Source organism: Mobula birostris, chromosome 17, assembly GCF_030028105.1.
Source record: "Mobula birostris isolate sMobBir1 chromosome 17, sMobBir1.hap1, whole genome shotgun sequence".
Taxonomy (NCBI): Eukaryota; Metazoa; Chordata; class Chondrichthyes; order Myliobatiformes; family Myliobatidae; genus Mobula; species Mobula birostris.
In genome coordinates this window covers 15870474-15893349 of record NC_092386.1, presented here as the reverse complement: position 1 = coordinate 15893349, position 22876 = coordinate 15870474, and the positions used below count along the sequence as shown (strand labels likewise).

At 41.0% G+C, this 22876-nt stretch overlaps 1 protein-coding gene across 1 annotated transcript in view; it reads right to left on the bottom strand.

The window, feature by feature from the left end:
- The window catches only part of LOC140211525 (endoplasmic reticulum aminopeptidase 2-like), a 64859-nt gene that overhangs the window by 12861 nt on the left and 29122 nt on the right, over window positions 1-22876 (bottom strand). The window contains exons 8-13 of the mRNA XM_072281314.1: window positions 20433-20564; window positions 16985-17160; window positions 16785-16864; window positions 11275-11458; window positions 6564-6720; window positions 4627-4811 (exon numbers count right to left, since the gene is read on the bottom strand). Of these exons, the coding sequence (XP_072137415.1) occupies window positions 4627-4811; window positions 6564-6720; window positions 11275-11458; window positions 16785-16864; window positions 16985-17160; window positions 20433-20564 (914 nt within the window). The remainder of the gene's footprint in view (window positions 1-4626; window positions 4812-6563; window positions 6721-11274; window positions 11459-16784; window positions 16865-16984; window positions 17161-20432; window positions 20565-22876) is intronic.

The following is a 22876-nucleotide window of genomic DNA, read 5'->3' as shown; positions in this document are numbered from 1 at the left end:
AGATATTTTGGGGTCTCGCTGAATAGCCTCAGCCAATGGATCGATCACTAGTGTGAAAAGTCATGGTGATAAAGGGCAGCCCTGCTGGCTGCTCCTCAGAATACTAAAATTATCTGACCTAATACCATTAGTGAGAATTGCAGCCAAAGGGTCATTATAAAGAACCTTCACCCACTTAATAAAATTATGGCCCAAACCAAATCGTTCTAAAGTGAAAAAGAGATATGGCCATTCAACACGATCAAAGGCTTTTTCTGCATCTAAGGAAACCACCAAGCCATCCACTGCCTGTTGTTGACATGCCTGAATCACATTAAGTAATCTTCTAATATTGTTAGATGATCTACGGCCTTTTACAAAACCTGTTCGATCTTCTATGATAAAAGGTAACACAGTTTTTAAATTGCAACACTAAGGTTTTGGGTAAAATTTTAACGTCAACATTTAACAATGAAATAGGCCTGTAGGAGGCACAATCTTCAGGGCTCTTTCCTTTCTTAAGAATTAGGGAGATATTAGCTTCTCCCAATGATGGTGGGAGGAGACCACAATTAAATGCATGATTGAACATGTTTAGCATAGGCTCTGATAATAACCCTGTGAACACTTTATAGAATTCACTAGTGAGTCCATCAGGAGCACTTCCCACTTTGGAGCTGTCTCTCACAGCTTCCTGTATCTCATGTATAGATAACGGAATATTGAGGAGGGACTCTTGTTCAGAAGAAATGCCTAGGAGATCTAAATTCCTGAAAAAGGACTCCAACCTAGGTTGTCCAGCATTACATTGCTCAGATTGATACAATTTAGAATAAAAATTCTTGAACACAACGTTAATCATTTTAGAATTACTAGTGAGGGCTCCTGTCCCATCCCTAATTGAAGCAATAGTCTGAGAGGCATTTTTCTTTCTAGCTAAATAAGCCAAGTACCACCTGGTTTTTCACCATGTTCAAACAATCATTGTTTAGCAAATATCGATTTTCTTTTGGCTGCTTGTGCAAGTAAAGAGTTTAGTGTGCAGCGTAGGGCTGTGATATTCTGTAACTTGGCTGCAGAAGGCTTATTAATATAATCCTTTTTAGCTGCCGCAAGCCTTGCTTCCGCTAGGTGCTGCTGTTCCACAGCTTGTCGCTTCTTACTAGCAGAGTAGGAAATAATTAATCCCCTTGCATAGGCCTTAGCAGTTTCCCAGAGCATCGATGGACTACTAGCTGATTTGGAATTAATAGATAGGAAAGTTTTAAATTCGGAAGTAAAGTAGTCTATAAATTTATTATCTTTTAGAATAAAAGGATTCAGCCTCCAATGTCTAGATTGTGCTGAATTATCTTTGGGCTTAATATTTAAATATACTGCTGCATAGTCAGAAATAGTGATATTTCCAACTGTGCAGGATACAACTAAATCTAGGAGCGTTTTGGGGGTTAGAAAAAAAGTCTATTCTGGTATAACACTTGTGTGGATTAGAAAAAAATGTGAAGTCTTTGTCTGAGGGATGTAACAACCTCCAGACATCCACAAGTCCTTGTTCTCCACATAAGCCCATGATTTGTTTGGACTGTGAGGAGAGCAATGGGGGACCACTAGGCACTCTGTCCATCAATGGGTCCATATGACAATTAAAATCCCCACCTACAAAATGTTTTGTATTGAAAAGCTTGTAAATTTGGCAAAAGCATCTATTAGGAATTTGAGAGGATGAGCTGGAGGGCAGTAAACATATTGCTCTCCATATATTGAAGCCTTAACAATCACAAATCTTCCATACTTATCCTTAATGCAGTCTAATAAATTAAAAGGTAGGTTCTTCCTAATTAAAATGACCACCCCCCACCCCCCCCGCCACTCCTGGTATTAAAAGGTGAAAAATAGACTTGATCAAATCCACTCTGTTGCAGTTTTAGATGTTCTTTATCATTTAAATGTGTCTCCTGCAATAAGGCTATGTCCACCCTTTCCATTTTCAGGGTTAATAGGATTTTCCTTCTCTTGATTGGTGAATGATTCCCCTTAATGTTCCAAGTGCACAATTTTAATATATTATTGGTCATAACCCTTCATAACAATCATTTGACTCTGGAGGAGAAGAAGCCCGACTTAAGATCAGCTGAGCGGCAATAAGTGAATAAAAAAAAAACACACAAAAAAACGAAGTGCCAACAGCGCTGAACAAGAGGACTTCACCCACACTTAAAGGGGATATCTGAACCTTCTAGCACCCCATATTCTGCCCCACTGCTAATGTGGCATTTAACATAGTCAAAAATGAAAACGGCTTAATTTATCAATCCACCGATTTGTTACCATCATGTTTAAGCTCCTTCGGGCTGGAGCAGCACCACTAATTTAAACAAATAATGAAACTATATCAATCAAAACAAATACATTACCCATCCTATAAGATATCTTGCCATCGAGTAATGAAAAGGTAAAATAAAGTGACCATCGAGCATGTTATCGCCCATAATCAGAGCTACACAATGTATACATGTCTACAAAAGTTTTAGCTTTATCAGGAGAATCAAGTATCTTGGTGGTCCCATTGTAGGTGATTTTCAGCGCCGCTGGTTACAGCATAAAGTACTGGATTCCAGATTTCCTCAGCCGCTTCTTTACCTGGTCGAATTCCTTGCACTTCCGAATAATGGCTGCCGAAAATTCTTGGAAAAACATAAGCCTGGATCCCTCATATATTAAAGCCCGGGCATCAGTCCCGTGGTGCCTCAAAGCCTCCTTCACTCTTTGCTTATCACTGAAATTATGGAACTGCACAAGGTTGGGTCGAGGGCATTGGCCTGGGCCCGGTTTTGGAGCCAGCATACGATGAGCTCTTTCCACTTTAATGTGTCCAGCCTTGGTTTCCAAATCAAGGAAATTAGGCAGGCAGCCAGCGATGTTTTTTAAGCCTTCGCTGGCTGGCTGCCTTCTGTTCCTTCAGGTAGACCGATGATCCATATGTTTTTCCTCCTGCCCCTATTCTCAAGATCATCAATACGGTCAGACAGGCTTTGAACTTGCTTTTCTAGTGCCCGAATGCGGCTTTGGACTTGATCAGCTACAATCTCTACCACAGAGACTCGGCCCTCAGCCCCAGTCTTTCTTGTATCAAGATTTTTAAGCTCCGATGTGTGGTTCTGGTGTGTTAGAGAGAGTGGACCCAGCTTCTCGTCCATCATTTTGGATATGTTCTCCATAACTTACTGAATTACTTGACGAAAAGCAGGGTCCAACGTGTTAGCATAGCAAGCAGTAGCTAGCTCCTCAGCCCCAGAGCACTCTGTGCAGGTCATCCTGGCTGCTTTTTTAGTGCTTTTCGATGACATGGTGTTGAAACAGCTCAAAAAATACTCATCAATGTTCATGTTATTAAATCCGACACTTGGGCATTTTTTAAAAAGTTGGAACGGATAGATTTATTTGCGAAATTATCAGTGTTGCGGTGCTGAGCTCAGCAAGCAGACCTTTCGGTGTGCCGCCATCTTGAAAACCCTCAGTCGAATTTTTAACTTAGCAAAGAATGCAACACCCTGAGATGGTGGTGTATCCCTGTGGAGTTGAATGTTCATTAGTGCATTCTTCCGAGTGGACACTTAATGTTTGCTTGCGATTTTCTTTAAAAATAGCAGTATCCTGACAATAACCACAAGAGTTTCTACAGATGTTGGGAATCCAGAGTAACCCACATACAAAATGCTAGAGGAACTCAGCAGGTCAAGCCGCATCTATAGAGAACAATAACCAGTCAATGTTCTGGGCTGGGCATTTTGTACTCTGACATAAGCAATGTGGAAAGAATAAACTCAACAAACACAGAACCTGGAGTATATTTGCCACAAGGTCAGGATCTCCTAGTCATTACCCAACTCAATTCAGCTTCCCATCCCACCTATCTATCCATGGCCTCCTCTACTCCCACGATAATGCCACACTCAGGTTGGAGGAGCAACACCTTATATTCTGCCTGGATAGCCTGCAATTTGACGGCATAAACATTGATTTCTCTAACCTCTGGTAATTTATACCCCCTTCTCCCTTCTCAGTTTCCCATTCTGGCTCCCCTCTCACCCATTGTCTTCTCCTCACCTGTTCCTACTTCACTCTGTCACCCCTCCACCTTCACGTTCTTCCATGGTCCATTGTCCTCTCCCATTAGATTCTCCTCAGCCCTTTACCTCTTCCACATATCATCTCCCAGCTTCTTACTTATCTCTCCTCCCCACCCACCCAACAACCTTCCCTGCCACTTGGTCTCAACTATCTCCTGCCATCTTATACTCCTTCCCCTCCTCCTACCTTATTCTGGCTTCTGCCCCTTTCTTTTTCAGTTCTTCTGAAAGGTCTTGGCCCAAAACATCTATTATATATTCCTCTCCAGAGGAGCCGCTTGACCTGCCGAGTTCTCCAGCATTTTGTGTGCGTATCCTGGCAATTGAATGTTTCCCTAAAACAACTTCAGAAACAAATTACTGAGTGCTACTTGTGTTAATTAACTGTGTACAATAATATCTGTATCACACAGAGTAACTTACTGTGAGAGATTTGTTCAGAGTTACAGAAAAGTTCTATACAAAATAAATTATCACTCTAAACTGAATAGAAGCTGATTTTTTTCACATTACTGACCTCATGGTACCATTGGACGTCCTCCACTGATTAAAATAATCAGAAGCCTTCTGAACACAAGGATGGTATTCAAGGTCACAAGCAGCTTTCAGGACTTTGGTCCGTAACAGTCGATCTGACATGGTTTCAGCATCATCCCATGACTGCTTATCAATCAGATGCTTGAAAAACTTCAAGATGTAGTTCTGAAATTTAAACAATAAAAAACAAACCTTCTTAAGCCACCAGAAAATCTGAAAGGATTAGTGTACAGCTATAGAAAAAATAAAATAGCAACAATTTATTTTTGGAAAATTAGACTGTGAAATATTGACTATGCTTCAGCAGGCAACTAGAATATCTGATACAATACTAAGAATGCATAGTAGAGATGTTGCAGGCTTACTCCATGGTATGTGCCAAGCTAAGTGATCTCACAGACATCTTACAATTAGTGTAATAGTACATGAAAATTTAAAATCAACTGCAGATGCTGGAAAATTGGAATGCAAACAGAAAATTCTGGAATCACTCAGCAGTTCAGGCAACATCGGTGGAAGATAAACAATATTAATTGCTAGTTGGCATCAGTACCCTTAAATATATTAAATAATTTGGAATTAATATTAATAGCCCCAATTTGAATGAAATAATTATAAGACACAGGAGCATTATTAGGCCATTCAGCCCATTAAGTCTGCTCTGTTATTTGATCATGGCTGATTTATTTTCTCTCTCAACCAGATTCTCCTGCCTGGATCATTTTGCTGGCGGGGTCAAAGTCACCTTGGTTCTTGATTTTCTCACCAGAGAATCTTTCTAAGTGACAAGAGCAGATTTCTGAGTTTCCCAATTGGCTGCTCATTACAGGCACTGTGTTCATGAAGAACTGGTTTGTTTTAGACCATAAGACGCAGGAGCAGAAGTAGGCCATTTAGCCCATCGAGTCTGCTCCACCCTTCCATCATGGCTGATCCTGGATCCCACTCAGCCCCATACACCTGCCTTCTCACCATATCCTTTGATGCCCTGACCGATCAGGAAACTATCAACTTCCACCTTAAATATACTCCTCTGGACAGTCTGTGGTAGAGCATTCCACAGATTCACTACTCTCTGGCTAAAAAAACGTCTCTGTTCTAAAAGGTCACCCCTCAATTTTGAGGCTGTGCCCTCTAGTTCTGGATACTCCCATCACAGGAAACATCCTCTCCACATCCACCTTATCTAGTCCTTTCAACATTCGGTAGGTTTCAATGACAGCCCCCACATTTTTCTAAATTCCAGTGAGTACAGGCCTAAAGTTGCCAAATGCTCTTCATATGTTAACCCCTTCATTCCTGGAATCATCTTTGTGAACCTCCTCTGGACTCTCCCCAATGACGGTACACCCTTTCTGAGATATGGGGCCCAAAACTGTTGACAATACTCCAGGTGTGACCTGAATAGTGTCTTGTAAAGTCTCATCATTATCTCCTTGCATTTATATTCTATTCCCCTTGAAATAAATGCCAACATTGCATTTGCCTTCTTTACCACAGACTCAACCTGTAAATTAACCACCTGGGAGTCTTTATTTCAGCTGCTTTGGTTTCAGTATTAACCATCTCAAGGACTTGATATTTTCCCATTACTGGCTGTGGATTGGCCTGATTCTGAGTCATACCCACAGGAGCAGATAACCATTGATCATGCGGGAGAAAAGGGCTGCATGATATTATGCTGACCACTGACACCAGTGTTCTCCCAGATGCTGCTGAGGGCTAAGAATGTAGTGTACAAGTTCCTCAACAAATCTAATGGAGATTCGTGCTGACGAGACCACCAAGGGTCAAGGCTTGAAACAGCAGCCTGGCAAAAACCATCATTGGATACTAAAGCATCACCTGCTTCGAGACTCCATCTCTGACTGTGAATGGGCATCGCTCAAGTAGAATACAAGGACAACATTATCTTACCTTTAGATTTGTGGCAACATCAGTGATATTTCTTTTTACAACCTTTCTGTAAAGTACCTCTAGGTTACCCAAACCGTGTAATAGTGGGATGCTCTTACTCTCTCGATTGAGGTAACGGGTCAAGTTCAAGGCTCGGTCAACTGACAGCTTTCCTGCACTAAACATGGAGTCAGAATAGGAATCAGGTTTAGTATCATCGGCATATGCTGTGAAATTTGTTAACTTAATGGCAGCATTACAATGCCATACATGATAATATAGTAAAAATGAAGTAAATCAATAACAGTAAGTATATATGTCAAAAGTTCTAACGTACATTTATTATCTAAGACAACTCTGAAATTATTCTTCTCCAGGTAGCCACGAAACCAAGAAAGAAGAGAAAGGCAGCATGATCATCAAGCCCCGAATCCCTCCTCCCCCCTCAATAAAATGAACAAAAATGGAACAGGCACATCTACCACCCCCAAATCACCCTCTCCCCCCACACACAAAAATGAGAGAAAGTTCAGGCAATTAACACAGAATACAAAAAATTATGGGACTGATAAAAAGAAGTCTATAATCCCAAGACCATATCCAAATGCAGAAAACCCGGCTAACATTCTTGGGCACAGCGCCTGGCCTTTCCTTCTCCAGCAGTGAGCGATCTGGCCCATGATCAAAAGGCAGTCTCCCCTCTCTGGCAGTGAATGATCCCCCAGTGATAAAAAGGTAGTCTTCCCTCTCTGGCAGTGAATGATCCCCCAGTGATAAAAAGGCTGTCTCCCCTCTCTGGCAGTGAATGATCCCCCAGTGATAAAAAGGCTGTCTTCCCTCTCTGGCAGTGAATGATCCCCTAGCGATAAAAAGGCAGGTAGACAGCATTCACCTTTCGCTTTTGCCTCGATGTTTCAATCTCCCTCACCACTTCAATCAGCAAACAATGGAAGTTTTGATTGCTGAAATGAACTCCAACATCAGCTCACACCCCATCCCACAGCCATCTCAACCCAAAGTTCCCATATGGTGTCTCTGTCTCCCAAAATCCTCTCAGAAACCGCAGAGTGCAGAAACACACAGATGATCCCCAAACTGCAACTCACAGGCTCCAACACTTCCAGAATCACATTTAAGACAAAAACAAACGCAAAACACATAAAAGAAGTGGGATATATGGTTTTACGATCTGTCCAAAAGATGTCGATCAAAGGAGCATTGTACGCAGGCACCATCTTGAACATATATGTATATTAAATAGTTAAATTAAAAATAGTACAAAAGCATAAACAATAAAAGTGAGGTAGTGTTCAAGGATTCAATGTCCATTTAGGAATCGGATTACAGAGGGGAAGAAACTGTTTCTGAATCACTGGGTGTGTGCCTTCAGGCTCCTGTACCTCCTTCCTGACAGTAACTATGAAAAGAGGGCGTGTCCCGGGTGATGGGGATCCTTAATAATGGATGCACCTTTCTAAGACACTGTTCTTTGACGATGTCTTGTGTACTACAGAGGCTAGTACCAAGATAGAGCTAACTAATTTTGTAATCTTCTATAGCTTGTTTTGATCCTGTGTAGTAGTACCCCTTCACCACATACCAGACAGTGATGCAGCCTGGTAGAATGCTCTCCATGGTACATCTGTAGAAGTTTTCGAGTGTTTTAGGTGATAAACCAAATCTCCTCAAACTAATAATGAAATATAGCTGCTTCTTGCTTTCTCTATGGCTGCGTTGATATGTTGAGACCAGGTTAGATCCTCAGAGATATTGCCATTCAGGAACTTGAAGTTGCTCTCTCTCTCCTATGAGGATTGGTTCGTGTTTCCTCGTCCTCCCCTTTCTGAAGCCCACAATCAGCACAATGGTTGTATCATCAGCAAATTTATAGTTGGCATTTGAGCTATGCCTAGCCACACAGTCATGGGTGTAGTACACACAGTAATAACTCATTAGTATTTTCCAATAAAAGCAAAGATTCTTCCATTTCCTATTCTTGCACATTGAACATTAATTTCATAGACAGGTTACTGCTGATGTCAAGCAGTTGTGGGATGGGTTTTATGGGAAACAGAAGTTCAAGGTAAATTAATTATCAAAGTATCCACATGTCACCATACACTATACTAAGATTCATTTTCTTGACGGAATTCGCAGAACAAGGAAATATAATAGAATCAATGAAAAGCTACACAGAAAGACTGACTAAACAGACAATGTACAAATATAATAAATAAATAAATACAACTGAGAACACGAGTTGTAGAGTCCTTGAAAGTGAGCCCTTAGACTGTGGGACGAGTTCAGGGTTGAGGTAAGAGAAGTTATCGTCGCTGGTTCAGGATCCGATGGGTAAAGGACAATAAAAAAAGGGATAAGAATAAGAATAAATAAAAAGGGTTGGGAAATAAGGATGAAGTGTGAGGAAAGGCTGCATTCATAGCAAGAAGCAATGGAGGAAAGGCAATGCAAGGATTAATTACTAAGGACGGGATCTACATAGAAAACCTTTCAGCCCTGTATGGGTTGAAAATTTCTCAGACTGATTATGGAGAAGACTTCGGGTAATGTCCCTGGTCTTCTTTTCATATTCTTTTCCCTGGCCACTGACTCCGTATCTGTTTGGCATCTGTCTGAAATGAAGTCAGATTGTTTGAAACTCCAGTGATAGTTCTGATCCAAAAATGGTCCAAGGATTTTTGAAGTGTGCATCAGTAATACTGCCTATTTCCACCTTCACAACATCGCCCATTTCTGCATCGTCTCAGTACATAAGCTGATGTAATGCTTTTATTACAACGTAGCAATCATAACAGACTCCAAGTTGTCTTCTCTCGTTCTATTCCCATTCAACTGGAAGTTATTCTAAACTGTGTTAGCAATATCTTAGCTTGTTTCAAGTTCCCTACAGGCAGTCATTATGTGCTTGTGGACTATGGTGGCTCCTGGTTAAGGAATTACCCAATATTAAAGTCATCAGCCCTGCTTTCAGAATTCGCCCCAGCCCTCAGCATTCCCTCTATTAAGTCACCTCACATCTTCTTTTGCTCCAAAGAGAAAAGCCCAAGCTTACTCAACCTTTCCTAATAAATCAAAACACAGGTTGGCCACCACAAAATTCGGAATGATTGGGACCTGTGCAATGCAGGATTAGCGATTTTGCCAGATCACAGGTGGTTAAATTGGGATTAAATAAGTAAGCACCTCTAACCCACTTGATGGTCACCTCACCCTACCTTTAAATAGTACAAGTTGGATAAGGGGTTGAATTAATGACATACAGTTAGGTGGCAGGTAGATACGGTAAACATTATTGTTTACCAAGAGTTCTGCTTCAAGATGCACAGAGCAGTTATCTGAAATCAGCATTATCTTACAGTTTTTGTCCAGACCAACAGAGTAATAGTGAGCTCTCACTTCTGAAACAAAGAATGTTCAAACCATTCCAATATAATGTCAGTTGCGATCCATCCTTTTTTTGGTGGCATGGTAAATTACTGGAAACTGCTTTACACCTTTGAAAGTTTGAGGATATAAACTTTTACCAATGAATAGCAGATTTCACCTGTGGGTTCCGGCAGCATTGGGGCTACCCAACACAGTAGCACGATCTTTTGATTCCTTATAACCCATTGGTGATTATGCATCCTCTTTTATCATGTTGTTTGCTCCAGTTGTTTTGAGTTTTATGACTCAACAGCTGAACATAACTTTTTATATTATTCCTTGGCAAGACCCTTGTGTCTAAAGAATTTCAGTTAAATGAAGCAAGAGGCAGGTTATGTGAAAGCTCACTCCACTCACTCACTTAAATTACCACCAAGATAAAGGGCTGAAAAAATAATAGGTGATGCTTATGAACTGCAACAAGGGACACTTGCATCATTTCAACAGCACCATAATTTGTACGGTAGACATAGGGAGCCAAGGTAGCGTAATGGTTAGTGCAAGGCTATTGCAGCTTGGAACATTCTGGAATTCAGATTTCAATTTTGGCGCCTTAGGTAAGGAGTTTGTACATACTCCTTGTGATCATGTGGGTTTCCTCCGGGTGCTTAGGTTTCTACCAAAGGACGTATCAATTAGTAGGTTAATTGTTCATTGTAAATTGTCCTGTGATTAGTCTAGTGCTAGTTGCTGGGCAACAAGTCTTGTTGGGCTAGTTGGCCTGTTCCATGCTATATATTTAAATAAATGCATTAATTAACTAATTAATTAGCCAAAGCCTGTAATGGGTGATCAGAATAGGAAAATATCCAGTCATCAGTATGAAGTCAATCAGGAGTCAGAACAGGAAAATGGAGTCACAGTCTAATTCTTAGTCCTGGAGTCCATGAACCTTTGGTCAATGGTAGGGTTCCATGGCATACAAAAAGGTTGGGAATCTCTGGTCTAAGAACGTAAGATATAGGAGCAAAATTATAGGCCATTCGGCCCATTAAGTCTGCTCTGCAAAGATCGTTAAAGTTAGCAAATCTCCTCTGATATTGAATGTGGTATGTAGTTATAGCAATGACTTAAATGACAAGAAGTAGCTACTTATTGTACATGATATCGAGGAAGATCCAGTTACATGATAGTACCTCCATTACTGTTGCTAATCTGTAATATTACTAAAGTTCACAGCACCACATTCATCACAATTCCAGTGACAGTGTAACCCACTCTCTGTATGATTACAATGTGTAACAAATACAATAATAAATACAATAACATCAACATTTCACTGTACCTGACTAGCTGGAAAGCATTAAGAATCAGATTTACTCGGTCCTTCTGGCTCAGACGTGTGTGGTTCTGATCGAGCAGATTAATCAATGCATCCCATCCGTCATTTGTGTAATGTACAATATAATAGCCATTCATGTCCACATTAAATTTTATCCATTGTGCTTCACTTTCTAGTTCAATGTGATCTGGTTAAAATAGTATTGATTAAATGAAGATTAATGCATCTCATCCACCAGTTGTGTCATGTACAATGTAACAGTCATTCATGCCCAGATTAAACTTTACTCAGTGAAATTCTTTCCCATTGTATGTGATCTAGTTAGAGCAATATTGATTAATGATGGTAATCAGTAAACATAATTGTTCATACTTGACAAACTGAATGACAATGTGGGATGTTATGTTGAAGTTGTGTAAGATGCTGGTGAGACTTAATCTGCAGTATTGTCTGCAGTTCTGGCCACCTACCTACAGGACAGATATTAATAAGATTGAAAGAATGCAGAGAAAATTTACAAGGATATTGTCAGGACTTGAGTACCTGAGTTATAGGGAAAGCTTTTACAGGTTAGGACTTTATTCTGTGGGGTGCAGGAGAGTGAGGGGAGATTTGAAATAGGTATACAAAATTTTTTTAGAGTCACAGATAGGGTAAATGCAAGCCAACATTTACCACTGACGTTGGGTGCGACTAGATCTAGAGGTCATGGGTTAAGGGCGAAATGTGAAATATTTAACGGAAACATCCGGAGAAGCTTCTTCATTCAGAGGGTGGTGAGAATGTGGAACAAACTACCAATAGAAGGTGGTTGCTATGGGTTTGACTTCAACATTTAAGAGAAATTTGGACAGGTACTGTATGTGGATGGAAGGGGTATGGAGGGCTATGCTCTGGGTGTAGGTCGATGTGTTTAGTTCAGCATGGACTAGATGGACTGAAGGACTTACTTCTGCACTGTCGTGTTCTGTGACTCTGTAACTAAGTGAATTTACTTTTACTGGCATGCTCCTGTCATGAACCCGGCAGCTTGCCATAGAGCGTTGAGCTGCTCGGCTTTATGGGCACCTGAACTTACTAACTAAGATTGAAGTGGTTAAGCCCTTGAGTTATTGGTTAATCCGGTCAAGTTGATTGAGGTGGTCACAGGTTTATGGGATTCTGTGATTATTTAAAGAGGACACTCAGTCAGTGTCCATGGTTGGCCATTATGTTGAAGACCATAAGATATATGAGTGGAAGTAGGCCATTCAGCCCATTGAGTCTGCTCTGCCATTCAGTCATGGGCTGATCCAATTCTCAATGGCGTTGCTCCTCTGGAGCTCTGTTGTATGCTCACTGTGGTCAAAGAGGATGAGTTACTTCATGGTGTCACTCACTTGCTCCTCTGAGACTCTGATTCTGATATTTAGCCTCTTGTTTCTGTCTCTTCCTGGTGATTCTGCCATTCCTCCACACCTGGGTCCAATCCTTCAGAAGCACATCTTAATGGGATGAGCAACCTCCTACACCCCTATGAAGGTACTGAGATTCTTCAGTCTTTGTCAAGATTTTTTTCTGATGTTCTCTGGGTTAACACAGTTTGTAAGTTGTCCTAGGTTATCTTTTTCTTCTGGAGTTTTATACTGTGCTGTTTCCAGTTTTATGCCATGCCTCCAAGTTTTCGATTTTATAAGACCACAAGACCATAAGACATAGGAGCAGAATTAGGCCATTTGCTCATAGGGTCTACTCTGCCATTCAATTGTGGTTGATACTTTCTTTTCCTCTTCTCAGCCCCATTTCCTATAACCTTTGATGCCATGTCCAATGAAGAACCTATCAATCTCTGCCTTAAATACACCCAACAACCTGGCCTCCACAGCTGCCTGAGGTAACAAATTCACCATCCTCTGGTTAAAGAAATTCTTCCGCATTTCTGTTTTAAATGGACACCCCTCTATCCTGAGGCCGTGCTCTCTTGTCTTAGATTCCCGCATCATGGGAAATGCCCTTTCCACATCTCCTCACTCTAGACCTTTCAACATTTGAAAGGTTTTATTGAGATCCCACCTCATCCTTCTAAATTCCAGCAAGTACAGACCTAGAGCCATCAAACATTCTTTGTATAATAACACTTCCATTTCCAGAATCAGCCTTGTGAACCTTCTCTGAACCCTCTCCAATGCCAGCACATCTTTCCTTTGATGAGTAGCACAAAACTGTTCACAGTACTGAAGGTGAGACCTCACCAATGCCTTATAAAGCCTCAGTATCACATCCTTGCTTTTGTATTCTAGACCTCTGGAAATGAACGCTAACATGGCATTTGCCTTCCTCACCACCAACTCGACCTGCAAGTTAACCTTCAGGGTGTTCTGCACAAGAACTCCTAAGTCCCTTAGCATCTCAGAGTTTTAGATTTTCTCCCCATTTAGAAAATAGTTTGCTCATTCATTTCCCCTACCAAACTGCAGGACTATCCATTTTCCAACACTATTTCATATGCCACCTTATTGCCCATTTTCCCAAGCTGTCTAAGTCCTTCTGCAGCCTACCTGTTTCCTCAACATTACCTGCCCCTCCACCAATCTTCATATCATCTGCAAAATTGACAACACCATCTATTCCATCATCTAAATCATTGATACACAGCATAAAAATAAGCGATCCCAACACCGACCACCTTGGAGCACCACTAGTCACTGGTAGCCAAACACAAAAGAATCCTTTTATTCTTACTCACTGCCTCCTACCCATCAGCCAATGCTCTAACCAAACCAGTAACTGTCCTGTAACACTATTTGCTCTTAACTAGCTACGCAGCCTCATGTGTGGCACCTTGTGAAAGGCCTTCTGAAAGTCCAGATGTTCAACATCCACTTCATTCCCTTTATTTAGCCTTCTTCTAATCTCCCTAAAGAATTCCAACAGGTTCATCAGGCAAGATTTTCCCTTAAGGAAACCACGCTGACTTTGTCCTATCTTGTCCTGTGTTACCAAGTACTCCATAACCTCATCCTTTAACAATTGACGCCAACATCTTCCCAACCACTGAGGTCAGGCTAACTGGTGTATAATTTCCCTTCTGCTGCCTTCCTCCTTTCTTGAAGAGTGGAGTAACATTTGCAATTTTCCTGTTCTCTGGCACCATGCCAGAGTCCACTGATTTTTGAAAGATCATTACTAATGCCTTCACAATCTCTACCACTACCTCTTTCAGAACCCTAGGGTGCAGTTCATTTGGTCTGGGTGATTAATGTACCCTCAAGTCTTTCAGCTTTTTGAGCACCTTCTCCCCTATAATAGTAACTGCACTCATTTCTCTTCCCTCACACCCTTCAACACCTGGTACACTGCTAGTGTTTTCCACAGTGAAAACTGATGCAAAATACTCATTCAATTCATCTGCCGTCTCCTTGTGCCCCATTATTATTTCTCTGGCTTCACTTTCTAGAGGTCCTACATTCACTCTCATCTCTTTTTTTTATATGCTTGGAAAAAGCTTTTACTGTCCACTTTGATATTGTTTGCCAGCTTGTTTTCTTACTTTATATTTTCCTTCCGAATTATTCTTTAGTTGCTCTATGTGGGTTTCAAAAGCTTCCAGATCCTCTCTCTTCCCACTAATCTTTGCCGTCACATTAGCTTTGACTTCCCTTTTCAGCCACAGTTGTACTATTTTGCCATTTGAGTATTTCTTCACTTTTGGAATACATCTATCCTGCACCTCCCTCGTTTTCCCCCAGGAGTTCACGCCATTGCTGCTCTGCTGTCATCCCTGCTAGCATCTCCTTCCAATTTACTTTGGCCAACACTTCTCTCATACCACTGTAATTTCCTTTACTTCACTGAAATACTACTAAGTCAGACTTTACTTTCTCCCTATCAAATTTCAAGTTGAACACAATCATCACACACAAGATGCTGGAGGAACTCTGCAGACCAGGCAGCATGTATGGAAAAAAAGTACAGTCGATGTAAACATAAAGAATTTGAGATGAAGGGTCCTTGAAAGTGAATCCTTAGATTCTGGAAACAGTTCAGAGTTGGGGTGGGTGAAGTATAGTGAAATTATCTCCTCTGGTTAAAGAGCCTGATGGTAGAGGGGTAATAACTGTCCCTGAACCTAGTGGTGTGAGTACTGAAGCTCCTGCACCTCCTTCCTGATAGCAACATCGAGGAGAGATCATGGAGTGGAAGGTAGGGGCCCCTTAATAAATGACGCTACCTGCCTACGATAGCAATCCATGTAGATTTCCTCAGTGGCTGGAAGGACCCAACCCATGATGGAGTGGATTGAATCCATTACTTTTTGCAGGATTTTCTGTTTGAGAACATTAGTTTTTCCATATGCGATCATGATACAACCAGTTAATACACTTTCCACCGCATATCTGTTTGTCAGTTTTGGATGTCATGCTGAACCTGTACAAACTCCTAAGAAAGTAGAGACACTGCCGTGCTTCCTTTGAACGAACCTTGGGTGCAGGACCCAAGACAGATCCTCTGAAATGATAACGCCAAGGAATTTGAAGCTGTTGATCCTCTCCTCCTCAGAATCAGGTTTACTATCACCAGCATGCGACGTGAAATTTGTCAACTTAGTAGCAGCAGTTCAATGCAATACATAAAAACAGAAGAACAAAATATAACCTGATGACAACTGGCTCAGGTACTTCCAGTTTCCTTCTCCTGTAGTCAGTAATCAGTTCCTTGGTCTTGCTGACATCGAGTGAGAGGCTGTCGTTGTGGCACCACTCAAATGGATTTTCAATCTCCCTCCTACATGCTGATTTATCACACCTTTGGTACGGCCTACAACAGTGGTGTTGTCAGCAAACTTAAGTATGGCTTTGGAGCTGTGCTTAGCCTCCCTTACTGAGTTCATACTTACTATGGTAGTGTAGCAGTTGGTGTAACACCTTACAGTGCCAGTGGTCAGATTGGGGTTCAATTCCCACTGCTGTCTGTAGGATAGTTTGTATGTTCTCCCCACGACAAGCGTGAGTTATTTCTGTGTTAGGGTGACTAAACTGTGGGCAGCTACATTGGTGAAAAAAACATGGTGACACTTATGTTAAATTCTATCTAAGGTGAGAAAAGAAATTAAAATTAGTTTTACATTGGAACGGATTTCATGAACTATATAGTTTAATTATTTTCCTGTAACAGTTTTTAATATTCCTTCACAAGGACCACAACCTTGTCATGGAGCTTGGAGGCTTGCGTGCCTCAGTAACCCTGAGAACTATGTTGGCTGGGGTCAGGGCTTTATGCTTTGACTTTTAAACAGATCACCCATGGCAACCAGGTCAAAGGGTAGAGGCCAGACCAAGAGTGATCCACTGGTTCTCCACATTTGGGGGTTCAACTCAAGGTTAACAATCCAAAACAAAGATTGTTACAGAAACAGCAATGAAGAATCCCTCTACATCTGTGTGCAGTGGTATGGTGTAGGACAGACAGAGATGGAGGACTTTCATTGCTGCCTTAAACACCAATAAGTAAGGAAGTAATTTTTGAATTCTTACCAAATTTTGTTTTCAGAAGATGTCTACCAACTGCTTGAGAATCACTTGTGATATAAGTTAGTGGTACTTGCCAGAGGTAGCTGCAAATGATGGTGCAAAAATGTCTGATTCTTAAAATGTTACGATCATTTCAACATATATACACTTCTGTGTATGCATGACACAAAGAAAATTATTAATAGCAAATTATAAATACCCACCCAGATTGTAGCATGGCCCATGAGGGATTGTCTGGGAGAATTTCCTTAAGAAAGCGCTCTTGTTGTATTCTGACTGAAGATCCATAATGTTCAACGGTTATCACTGGTATTCCCTTCTGGAGTGTCCAAGTGTTCATAATCTCCTTGATGTCTAAACGTTCCCCTGCATAGTGTTGCTGAAAAATAGACCATGTAAACATAAGGCATAGCAACGTTAGGCAATTCAGCCCATCAAGTCTGCTCCACTATTCGATCATGTCTGATTTATTTTTCCTTTATTCTCTTGCCTTTTCCCTGTAACCTTTGATGCCACTAGTAATGAAGAACGTATCAACCTCTGCTTTAAATATACACAATGATTTGGCCTTTACTGCCGTCTGTGGCAATGAATTCCATAGTTCCACCACAATCTGGCTGAAGCAATTCCTCATCATCTCTGTTCTAAAGGAACGTCCTTCTGTTCCAAGGCTGTGCCCCCCGATCCTAGACTCTCCCACTATTGGAAACATTCTCTCAACATCCACTCTAGGCCTTTCAACATTCAGTAGGTTTCAATGAGATAATCCCCCCCCACCCCACTCAGTCTTTTAAACTCCATTGACTACTGACCCAGAGCCATCCAATGCTTCTCATTTGTTAACCCTTTCATTCTTGAGATAATTCTAGTAAATCTCCTTTGGATCCTCTCAATGCCAGCACATCTTTCTTAGATATGGGGCCCAAAACTGCTTCCAATACTGTAAACGTGGTCTGACTAATATTTTAAAAACACTCCATATTACATCCTTACTTTAACATCCTAGCCTGCAAGTCAACCTACAGGGAATGCTGCATTAGGGCTCCGAAGTACAATTGCACCTCTGATTTCTGATAATCTGTTAAGTACATGTTCATAAGTTGTAATGGTTCAGTATCTGCCTCACTGGGTGCTGATTCCCATACTGGAGACCAACTTCCCACAATCCCTTTAGCACAATGGGACTCTGTTCCACCCTTCCTTTAGTTATTAATATTATTGAGATGATTTAGCAGTTGAATTATAATGGATCTGTAGTAGATGTGGGTTTGTAATTGTGTATAAAATACTGGCACTTTACATAAACTCACATTGTAAGTTTTTCTTTTGCGATTATTCAATAAATACAAAATATTTTGGCAAAGGTCATATCTGAGTGTTTTCTACAATCTTGTGAATTACTGCAGCAGAATTCCCCAGAATTAAAGTCTTCCTTAATACAAGTGTACTGAGAATTCAAAACAGAATTATTTTTATTTGCCATTTACATAAATTCTACATATGGGACATTTTGCAGACAGAAAGGTTAATCTAAATCCCAGCTCAAGACTATATTGAAAAAGGAAATGGCCAAAATTTCCCTTAAAAATTTTCGTGACGCCAGCCATGCAATTCAAATAGGTCGTTTGATTATTAAATTTTTCTAGATTTGGCCACTTTTAGGAAATGTATTTCAAGTGTCTACATCAATCTGAGTTGTGAATTCAAACAAAAAATCCTATGAGTGCATTTTGGTTCATTAGTTATGGCAAATGCCTTAACTTCAGAATCAGTACTACACTAAATTTGGGTGAGTTCGAGTTCAGTTTATTGTCAGTGATACTACCAAATGAAGCAATTTTCCTCAGGAGGACACAGTACATATAACACACAAACGCACAGAGAGTAATATTGCCACTAGTAAATTAAGAAAATAATAAGGTGCCTTTACAACACAAGTTAAAAGTAAGCAGTACAACACTACTGGTTAAAAAAATGTTTAAAAAATCTTCTAATAAAGTGGTGTCTGTGATCTACTGACACAAAATGAAGGATGGGACCTGTAATATAGGTAGTAAAACACAGTATGGTGAATTAAACAAAAATGAACAGATTGGGCACGGAATTTCCATGCACAGTGATAATGCTGCCATATAAGGGAAATGAATGAAGCTCAGCAGAATAAAGATTACCATTTGAGACACAAGAGATTGTACAGCTGTCTGTACTCCTAAAGGCACCTGCAATTCCTACAAACCTAACAAATTATTGCGTCTATTTGCAATTTTATAAAGCTGTTTAGAGTTTGTAGATTAATCTGAGGTTTAGGCTCTTGTGTGTTTTATTCCCATCTAAAGGAGATGACAGAATTCCATGCAATCTGTGGTTGAGATAGGATGGACCAGATTTCATTGCTAAACCTGGTGGTTCTGATTAGAACACTCAGGTGTTTAAACACCATTAGGACCCAGACTTTACCTCGTGTTCTGTTGGATGCAAAAGTTCAGGACTACTGACAGGTTTGGAAGGCCACATGTATTTTTAGTGGGGAGTGTATAGTAAAGGATTCTGTAGCTTGTAGATACAAAAATCTGAGCACTGTGCATCAAATAGACACATTTGCAATATTGATCACAGGAGTTAGATGTGATGATGCATTGGGGAGCCCGGGCATGTGCAGTGCACATAGTAATCATACTTCCGTGATACAGGTCCGCGCATCTGTAGCCTTTCAAAAAAAATCACACAAAACGTGATGACACAAAAAGACATACCCACCTTAAAGGACCCCAGCCATCCAAGTCATACCCTCTTCTCATTAATATCATCACATAGGAGGTATAGGAGTCTGAAGACAGACACTCAATGTTTTTGGAACAGCTTCTCCCCTTCCACCATCAGATTTCTGAACCCATCAACCATCTCATTATTTTGCACTTTTTTTCGCACTGCTTATTTATTATATATTCTTACAGTAATTTATAGATTCTTTATGTCTTGAACATCTGGCAGTGATAATAAACCTGATGGACTTGATTCTGATTCTAATCCTGACCCTCATAGTCTTCATATTGCATGTGAGGTCTGCTTCATTGTTCACTAAAATGAGCCCAAATGAACAGGCCCCACACCATGAAGCAGACTGGTAATATATAGAGGACCCACACCACAAATAATAAAAGATGCTGGAAATCCAAGCAACACACATAAAATGCCGGAGGAGCTCAGCAAACTGGGCAGCATCTATGGAAAAGAGTACAGTCGACGATTCGGGCCAAATCTATTCATCAGGACTGGAAAATGATGAGGAGTCAGAGCAAGAAAGTGGGATAGGTGAAACCGGGGAGGAGGGGGAGAGAGGAAGGAGTGAAGTAAAGAGCTGGGACCCACACCATCTGGACGGGTTGCAATATTATATTTTTCAGTCCCTGACCAAAATCTTCCTGGGTTCTCTATATACTGCCTGATGAATTCCTTGGCTGGTTGCAATATATAACCCAATGGTGTGTTCAGGATAAAAAGAATGCACACTAATTTAGATCATACGTTTTAAGGACATTCACAGAAATCCATCAAGCATTTAACATTTATCACAATCACCTTTTCACTTCAATTTATTTAACACTTATGCAATTAACAGATTAGCTGACAGACAACAGAAAAAACACTCACCTCGGTCAAACAGTTCCATAGATCTTCACTCTTGGTATTCCCATAACTGTATTTTCGAAGGTAATGAACCAGGCCAGATTGGAAAACCTCATCTAGCAAAAAATTTCTCAACATGTGCAGAATGCATGCTCCCTACATTCAACAAGTTAGACAATGAGTTACAAACAACATCTATAAAGTCATTAATTGAAATTTCAAAACAAATAAAATTGAATACAACAGTAGGTCAACAAACAACAACACAAACAACAGGAATTCTGCAGGTGCTGGAAATTCAAGCAACACACATCTAAGTTGCTGGTGAACGCAGTAGGCCAGGCAGCATCTCTAGGAAGAGGTACAGTCGATGTTTCAGGCCGAGACCCTTCGTCAGGACCCTGACAATAGTAGGTCACTCTGAATGGAGTAGCACTGCAATCTTGTCCTCACTTATTCACTGCCTGTTATGCCACTGGGTCTTAGGGCAGCAATAAGGTTCCTCCATCTCTGTCTGTGTAAAATGATTCTTCATTGCTGTTTCCATAGCATTTTGTTTTGAGCTGTCAGGATTGTTAACCTTGAGCTGAATCCCTGTACCTGGAGAATCAGTGGACCACTCTTTACCCAGCCTCGACCTGCTGACCTTAGGATGGTGGTGAATATCAGTCACTTTGGCTGAGGCGTCGATATTCTGGTGTTAGCTGAGCTTGGCAATTAGCTCGCAGGCATTTCATTGCCAGTCAAGGTGATATCCTCACTGCGCAGTTGTTGGTGATGAAATGTCTGCAAGCTAATTGCCAACCTCGGTGGACACCGCAACATCAAGCCCTTTGAACTGTTTGGCATGGGTGACCCTACTGAGAGCCAAGCCACAAGGCCCTGACTCCAACCAACATAGCTCTCTGGTTCATTTGAGGTACGCCAGCCTCTAAACCCTATGACAAGGTTGTGGTCCTCTTGGAGGTCATTGTCCTCAGCAATGAAAATAGAGCTCTAATTATAAGGATTAACCTCAAGTTTAATCTTATAAATTTAAGGTTAAAAGTCACATCAAATTCCTAAAGATTCGACATTACTTGTCCATTTGGGATAAGAATTCATCTCTTAAACAGTGAAAGCAATAACCTGCCATCTATTTTAATAACATTAAAATAGTTATACTCACACTTGTGATTGGGAAAGTTGAAAATTAGAAAGGAATATAAAGCTGGAAAGTATATTCAGAACATTGAAAAGGCCTTGAACATGTTTTGGTGAATTCTTCTGCAGTAAATAATAGTTTGCAACCATCTGGCATCTTCGCTGTTGAAGCCAACTTTTTTGGAATTAGCAGAAGGACCATCTCTTTGGTTCCTTAAGCTTGTCATACCCAGGGCAGATAGTGGGGATAAGCTCCCGCTACCCATTAAATGCTACCTATGCTGTGCATCTCAAATAGTGATGGTCTAGTGACAACCAGGTCTAGTTCCTCGCCTTCACCAGTGCCTTAGCTACTAAGCACGGTGGAACCTTTTCTGCTGACAGGTGAAGAGGCAAAGGGGGATTACTGGCTCCATAAAAGCAGTCGCTTGGGCAGATGGGACTCGACAGCCGTGATTAACAGCCCATCTAGGAGCTGAAAGCTCTGATCTCTGCTTCCTTGCGGCTATACCCACTCATGGGAAAGTCTTGGGGAGAAAATCCAAAGGGAGTAATCCAGACCCATCAACTGTCAACTCCTGTGGTGCCGCTGCTGCCAAATCATCTTTGCCGTTTCTTTGAATTCATCAACTGCATTGAGAGGGGTTGCCTGCTGCATGGACAGCAGTTTGCTCTGCATATTATACTGCCCTGGCTTGCTTATCACGTAGACAACTAGGATGCAATATCCATGGTCAACCCCAACCAACAGAGGGCTTCATTCTTTGCAGTGCCGGAAATATTTAGTTAATCTGACATCAACAAGTTCACATAAACAACAATGAGATAAAGCCAGTCTGATGTTGACTGAAGACTCCCAGATCTTGCAGAAGACTCCCTAGTTTATCTTCAAGCAAATGGGGTATTAATTTAACATCCAAAATATTCCACCTCCAACAATATAGCATTCACTTGGCATCCTACATAATTGCCAGGCCAGAATTTTGCACTCAAATCCATGGGGTGGCTCAGGGCCTCAGACGTCTGACACGGAGACTCGATTGCTCCATTGAGTGACATTCAGCACATGGAAGAATGCCGACCTTCATTAGATATCGTTTAAATCTCAGGTGTAAATCTCTTCTAATGTACTGACGTGCTTGTGTGCATGTGTGTTGGTGGGGGGGGGGGTGGTGAGGCAGTTTAATTGTTTTTTTAAACAAATATAGCCTATACAGCGCAGTTTTATAAGAATAGAACAAAGTAGATTATCTGACCCCCTAAACCTGCTTGTCTTTCGATATCATGGTGGGTACTTTACATCACCCATATGTGATGATTTCCTG